Source organism: Corvus brachyrhynchos, unplaced genomic scaffold (assembly GCF_000691975.1).
Source record: "Corvus brachyrhynchos isolate BGI_N302 unplaced genomic scaffold, ASM69197v1 scaffold65, whole genome shotgun sequence".
In the NCBI taxonomy this organism is placed as follows: Eukaryota; Metazoa; Chordata; class Aves; order Passeriformes; family Corvidae; genus Corvus; species Corvus brachyrhynchos.
Window position 1 is genome coordinate 4061583 of NW_008238365.1, and position 7438 is coordinate 4069020.

General features: G+C 46.1%; 1 protein-coding gene across 1 annotated transcript; it reads right to left on the bottom strand.

The window, feature by feature from the left end:
- Positions 1-863: 863 nt before the first annotated feature.
- Positions 864-7432, bottom strand: SF3A3 (splicing factor 3a subunit 3). Its single transcript, XM_017736206.1, has 15 exons — positions 7326-7432; positions 6873-6978; positions 6386-6458; positions 5943-6034; positions 5709-5791; positions 5212-5350; positions 4810-4878; positions 4389-4456; positions 3940-4047; positions 3667-3736; positions 2583-2747; positions 2360-2470; positions 1848-1938; positions 1478-1533; positions 864-1146 (listed from the first exon to the last, which is right to left on the bottom strand). Exons 1-15 carry the CDS (start codon positions 7370-7372, stop codon positions 1069-1071), a joined length of 1356 nt encoding a protein of 451 aa, XP_017591695.1. The 5' UTR covers positions 7373-7432; the 3' UTR covers positions 864-1068.
- Between the last annotated feature and the right edge of the window lie 6 nt (positions 7433-7438).

Below are 7438 nucleotides of genomic sequence, written 5' to 3' on the forward strand. Positions count from 1 at the left end.
GCCCACAGCATTGACTCACCTGTCTGCCTATTCCCGAAGCCCCAGCGCACCTGCAGGCAGTGCCAGCACTGGAGCACCTCTGAGCAGCTGCTGTGGCACCTGCCTCACAGCCCAGCCCCACCCGTGTCAGCCACCCCCCCAGGGAAGCGTCACATGCAGCTCCACAGCAGCAGAGACACAAACGGCCCTGTACAGCAATGGAGAAAGGGCTTGCGAAGCTGGAGATGTCACACAAGCCACCACTGCTCTCAGGGGACTGGAGGGCACAACTGCCACTGCCACACGTGATGTGAGTGGCCTCTGGACAATGGACCTGCAATTCTTGAGGCAGCATGAATCCATGGGGTATGTACAGACATCTCCGAGCGTGACACCAGGGGCCAAGGATGCTCCTGAAGCCACAAGAGGCACCTCTAAACACACTATCTGTTCCCATCTCCATCCTCCTGCACCACAGAAGGATCTGCACACAAATTATCTACCAGGTCATTCAAGCCAACAGCAGTGCCAGAGAAATCACCACAGAGCCGAGCCCGAAGCTCATTTGGTAATTCTCTGAAAAAAACAATGGCCAAAGCTCCCCAGGGGGACAGACCCAAGGTAAAAGCAGGCCTCTAAGCCAGGTGAGCTTGTTTTGTAAAGGAGTGCAAAGAAAACCACAAGTTCACAGCAAGATCTAGAAACAAGACCAGTAGCCATCAGCACAGTGTCCACGTGTTTCAGAGAGTCAACCCTCACCATAAACATTTCCATCAGAGTGGAAATGAGAGAAGGAATTGTTTCTGACAGCTGTGTAAAAAGCATTTTAAACATACTGTAATCAAATCCTTCCAGCACACGAAAGAAGACAAGTCTCTCAGCACTTCCTAAATTACAGTGACTTTATTTTTCAAGGTATTTTTTAATATAAAACAATGTCACAACTCTAAGGGGCTTACTAGAAAGTGACTCTATAAAGTATTCTTGAAATCTGTATTCATGCACATATAAAATCCAGACAATGAAGGAGTCAGAGCTGCTGCCACATCCACTCTCTCTGCAGACGTGTGATCCTTCACCCGGGGACAGCTACAGCAGCCCTTGGCGCTTCAAGTCTTCGTAGGTCTTTTTATTCACCACATTCCCGCTGGAATCCTCATATTCCTCCTGGAACAGAACCAAGAGTTTAGAGACAGCACTCAAATTTAGCTCCAAGAGCAGCCACTGAACATAAGCACCCTGCCAGAACCTCTGTGGAGAAGGCAGGCAGTGGATCTGCCAGCAGGTTCTGGGAGAAGAGCTCACCCAGAGCCAAAGTCGTTACAGGTTGTACTACAGATTTTACTTCCCACCATTGACCTGCACACTGTTGAAAAATGGCTTTGGAACAGAAGTTTAGGAAAAGGCACCAGCATAAGTGAGGACACTGCTTACACCCAGGAACAAAGGGTATCCATGAACACAGGAGTGGAGACACCGAATGCCTCTCACTGCTCACCTCTGTATCTGGCTGCCACCTCTCTGAAGCCTTCTGCTGTTTCAGCTTTGCCCACACTGCAAACACAAAGTTAAACAGGATCTATGCCACTTCCCTCGAGATACTTGTTTTTAATCCAGTAAAAAATATACACATGAGCTTTTTTCCCTCCCTTCTTTTGAAACACCCTCACGTCAGCAGTCCAGGAATGTATCTAACATTCATTACAAAGTTACTGTTCCACTGTGCGGCTACTGAAAGGCACTGAACTGCAGCAAACAAGACTTAAAACGAATTGTTCATGATAGGACAAGAGACCAAGATCCAAAGCCACTCCTTCAGGAAAGGTAGTGTTCTTTAACATGTTTCCTGTTCTGCCATCACCACTTACACGAGACTGCATCCTCAATCTGTGTGACGTTGGCAAAGTGTGCTGTGTTGGGAATGCCCAGGCACCGCATTCCATGGGCATGCCTCCACTCCTTGGGGAAAGAGATGAGAATCAGTGTGAGAGGGAACATCACATCCTCCACAATGCCAAAGAGCACAAAAGACATTAACATCTGAACAGGGTGCAACACATACTATCAAAGTTCAAATCTACCAGTCCTCTACAAAAATATTATTTTTTTGTCCTGTAGACAGTTAACACCATACCAGCCATCAATAGGCACCCTGTACCCACCAGACCTGAGCACTGGAATGGGTGATCAAATGGGCAGGGATGGTACAGCATCAGCTGTATGCCCAACACAATCTCTGGGTCCTGCTGCATAGTCCTGCAGCACCAGCTCAGACCCACACCGCAAAAGTGCTGCTCGGGGACCCTAGGGACTCACCAGTGACTCATTACAATGACTGTCTGAACCCAGCAGGGCTGTTCCTGCAGTGAATGTCACTTACTGCAAAGTGCCGCTGGAATGCCTTGGGCCCTCGGTAGGTGTAGTTACCACAAATCTCACAATTGTAGTTGATGTTCAAACCATGGAGTTTATACAACCAGTACGGGATGGGCTGCAAGCAAGGAGACATGAGGATTAGGTCGCATAGCAAAGCAGCTCAAACAGAGGAGCAGTGTGGAGTCAGTGACCTCTGCCACTTCTTCAGGCCTGATAGTCTCAGTTACCTTCCCATCCCAACCAAGAGGCAGATTTTTAGGATTATAAATGATTTCATTTTCTTCATCTTCACTCTCACTCTCACTGATCTGCTCTTCCTCCTCCTCCTCTCTCTCCTCCCCTGTCCGTGCCTGCTTACGCTGCACGTTCTCGTGGGTGAGGTGTCTTTGCTCCTGGAGTGAGAGAAGAGAAGGAATTGTCCACATACCATTGATGCCATGAAGATTTTTTGCCTTTTCTTTTATACCTGTTATACCTTTTTGTAACTTCTGTATTCCTAGTGCTTTTGCCTACATTCTTGGACTTGTTTGTCAAGCTGAGAGACTAAACATTTTAGAAGCTTCGTGGCTAGGGATCAGTGTGTCCCCAGACCCCAAGGTCCTCTCCAGAACACATTCTGTAAACTAAGATAGAACCATCCAGGGGAAGGCTCCTTGGGGAGGGGGGCTCACTTGAGCCTCTCATTGGAATCTTTGATAGATCTGCTAATTAGTAACACCTAGAATGTTATACCCGATCTATTGTGTGGGTGCATTGCAGGGTGCATTTCGGTGCATTCCACCTGGATGTGTGCACCTAAGGATCCTTAAAATAAATACCAAGGTAAAATCCCTTTTCCCCTTCTAACCGTGTTTGACTCTTGATTTTAAAACCAGGAAAAGGCATCACCATGACAGCAAAAGTCAGGTCAAACTCTTGTCGCGAAAAACTTCCTCAGTGTACAGAGGGAGGAAACAGAAGACGAGTGTGAAGCAGAGAATTCCCACCTTACTCAGCCAAACAATTTCAGTTTTTAGTATCCTGACATCTCCTATTTGCAAAGAATGAAACCTTGTATGACCTATTAGCACTTCCAATGTTACTACAGCAGCAGCCATCCTCCTGAAAGCAATCCCCCAAAACTGAAGGCAAGGAGCAAGGCAGATCAAGTAACGGTTTGCAATACTGTGTGACTTACGCACAAAACAGATGTGGTGCAGCACACTGATGTGCTGCTGTCTATGAAAGCACTAGTTAAAGATTAGGACAACCTTCCAGTCACTATTTGACAGCTCTGAAATAAAAAGCTCAAAACCAACATAAAATCCTTACCCCGAGAACTTCCACATACTCATAAATCTGAGCTTCCAGGAATGCAAGATCTTTATTTCTTTCAGTGTCTCTGAAACAGATGAGGTATCTTCATTAAATGCACAAGTTCAGCTCTGATACCTTCCATTTGGTTCAGCACTATTTGGTCCAACATGTAAAGCTTCTAAAACTCCAGAATCTCTGTCCTAACTACACAAGAGTGGTGACTACAGAACACTCCTCATCCAAGAGGAGAGAACATTGCCAGCCTCAGAATGACCTCTAAGAACTCACCTTTTGCTTCCTTTTGTCTTTGGATTCTTAGCAAACAAGGAAGGATCAAGTGCTTCCAGGGATTTGCCTTTAGTGCTAAAAAGCCTCTGAGCACGCTCCTCCAGAGTCCTGCAGAGAAGTAGGGAGCGGATTAGTCTAGACCACAGTTTTACATTTCCTGAGAACTATTTGAATTCATGCAACAAAATTCTAAATGTAGCTTTTAGGAAATCATGAGATTCCCTTTATCTTTGTCTTCATTCCTCAAGTTGAAGTCTACTGTACCAGAGACTCCCATACAGGACCGGTTCAGAGCACCAGATCCCACTGCTTGGTTCTTAAAGTTCTAGCTTTCAAACAGCACTAAGGTAATTCTAGTACAACAGAGAACCACACAAGTATCCCAGAAAGAAATGTGATACAGGAAGACCTCAGAAACTGAAAGGAACTCTACAAAGACTGCACCTTACCCACCACACTTCAGCCCAAGAGCCAGCAAAGCTGATTTTAACCTGTCCAGTCCCAGGGAGGCCAACTCCTGTTCAATTAAATAAACTACTGTAAGAGACAAGCTGTTCAACACATACACTATGGATATAGTCCACTTTAGCTTATTAATGAAGAAAAAACCCTGGTGAACAGTATTCAAGAAAGGACTGTCAACAGTGTACCCCTCCTCCCTGGAAAATGACGGATGTGACAAATCTAACCAGGTCTTTCAAGTTACATCCCCCAGTGGGAGAAATGACACCATCAGCACCATCAAAGTTTTACTCAGAAAGCACAGACACAAAGACGAAAACAGAGTACTAAAATTACACAAAAAACCCAAATGACTGAACTTCCACCTGTTCAAAACGTGGCAATAAGTGCAGAGCACTGGAAATGTACCTCCCAGGAGGAGAAGGCTGAGAGGTCCAGGTGGGCACCAGCATGGGTGAGGGCACTGCTGGTCTCTTTCTGCCAAAAAAAACCACATGAAAGAGCTGCATGACATACTACAACACTTCTGGCCATAGAATATTTTAACCTCAAGAAAAGCAGATCATTTTACAGAGAAAAATCCTCTTACTAAACTGAAAATGGAACAATAGTAAAGATGCAAAATAAGCCAACCTGAAACAATGCACGCTTTAAACTGTTACGCTGGGTTTTAAATTCAGGTCAGTATCACCCTGCACCCTGGTGACACAGAGCTGCAGCCCTCACTGTCATGATCAACAGTGACTACACAAATGACTCACACAACCCCCTCACAAACACAGGAGCATCACCCAGGCTCAGGCTACTCACTGGCCAGCCCGGGAATGTGCCGTTCTCCCACTTCTTCTCAAACTCCGTCTGAATTTTCCCAAAAAGTTCATTCTGGTCCAGTAATGGTTTCACTCGATCTGTGTAATCCTGCAGGTACTCAAGGAGCATTTCAAGATACCTGGCAGGGGAATCATGAGCACAAGTAATTCACTATCACCCTCTAACCACATCTTTGGACAGTCACTACCCACTAGTAGTGGGACGTGACCAAGGTCAGGCCAGTTTTTCCACACAGGATTTCTTAACATAGCAGTTCCAAGGGTACATTAAAGCTCTTCCTCAGAGCCAAATGTGGCTCTCCACATCTCTGCTGCGCTGCAAGTTTTCTTGGGGCTCAGACACATGACTGAGCTCAGGCACCCAATTTATGTGAGTTAAGTTTGGCTGTTAATTATAATCTGAGCAGATGAACACTTCAGAAGCAAATTCCTTCTCACCAAGTGCCATGAAGGAAGCAGGCAGGCACACAGGCTCACCTCTTATATTCAGCATTTTTTCTCTCCTTGGGAATATCGAAGAGTTGGTCAAATGTGGATAAGTAAGTGATATAATCCAATTTCTAAGAACAGAAGGTCTGAGTCAGAGTTCATATACAGCCAAATTAACATCCAGTTCCCAGAAAAGAGAACCCTCAGCCTCTGCAGGGCCTGGGGATCCCTGGGCCCTGATGTACCAAGTACTGGAGGTGCCCACACACAGCAGCCACTCACCTCTGATGATTTCAGGTTAATGTACTTGAGGTAACAATCATGCAAATCCAAGTATCGTCCATACCCTTCCTCATCTGTGAACTCCACCAGATCTGTAGGAAAGATCATGAAAACCTTTATTATGAGCTTAGTATTCCCTGCTTATTATACAACTGTTTTTGAACTGGAAAAGGATTAGCTGTAAAGTCATTTATGGTTAAGGAAAGTGCTACAATGCCTTCGATACTCATTGAACAGCCCCAACTGCTGCTCTGTCCACAACATTCCTCAGGAACAGCAGCCTCACTGGGGAACAATCCAGGGACTGCAGTTCAGAAGAACTTAGATGACAGAAGAGTTTTCAGAATTCTTTTAGTAAAAGGGGAGGTGAAGCCCTGAAACATGCAAACCAGATCAAACAACCTATTAAATAATGTCAGAGCTCAAGCAAACTACAAACTTACTCTGAGCTTCTTCACTTGGGTTGTCTCTGGCCTTCAGCAGCTCCTCAAACTCCACTGACATAGGAACACAGATCTGCATGGGCAGATACAAGCCACACAGTGATTTACTTCAGCTCCTGTCCCAGAATAACTAATATAAAATCACACAAGCTGGCAAATAATGAAACTGCAAACAGAAAGGAGACTCAAAGCTTTGTCACCTTTTTTTCCACACAAAGGCAAAAGTGTGCCTTTAACCAACATGAGAAAGGTGAGATCTGACCCCAGCTCAGCTGAACATTCCCTTGCAAGGAACAGGGCGAGTGTCCTGCACTGCTCCCTCACATGTTGCCTGACCCTGAGCAGCTGTGCTTAAATGACTGCTGAGTGTTCTCAGTACTTGTGTGTTAAGGCTATTAAACTGGGGAAACAAAAGCTCTGTTATATGTAGGAATGAGATCCAACAGAGCACATCTCACCTGTTCCTATGGAGCAGGTAACTACTCACCTCATTTGGGTGCTTCCGGTGAAATTCCTTAATTTGCTTCAGTCTGTTGTAAAACTCCGCAAATTCATTTGGCCCAGAAATGGCACTGAGTTCTTCCTTACGTAGGCTACGAGTTCATGGGCAGCAACAGATTATGAAGAGAAGGGAAAACAAGGTGATGCTGACACAGCCTTAGTCCAGGTCTATGCTGCAGTGTCTAACTGCAGACCTATGAGTCATGGGGGACCTCGCAGCCCAGCTGGCTCAGGGCCTCCCCACAACTCGAACCACATGCATAACAAAATGTCCATCCAAGACGGACACTTCCCATGTGCATTCGGGTCCTGCCCTGCATTTAGTCACCACATCTCTATTCGTGTGTTATTCTTTAGACGTTTACACTGACTTAAAACAGCCCCAAGCTCCTCACCAGCAGTACACGCTCAGGCACACGAGGGCCCCAGGCACACTCACCCGTCCTTGTCGTCGTACAAGTCCCGCAGGTTGCCGCTCACTTCCATGTACCTCTGCGGAACAAAGGAAAGGCCCGAGCGCCGCAGAGCCCGTTACTGGGACGGGCCCCGTTC

Excerpts from the sequence above, each read along its gene's own strand:
- SF3A3 (XM_017736206.1), bottom strand. The coding sequence starts at position 7,372 with ATGGAAGTGAGCGGCAACCTGCGGGACTTGTACGACGACAAGGACGG. Across the intron at positions 6,979-7,325 it reads TTGTACGACGACAAGGACGG|CCTACGTAAGGAAGAACTCA; the intron begins GTGAGTGTGCCT and ends ATGAACTCGTAG. Across the intron at positions 4,879-5,211 it reads GCACATTCCCGGGCTGGCCA|AAAGAGACCAGCAGTGCCCT; the intron begins GTGAGTAGCCTG and ends TTTTTTTGGCAG.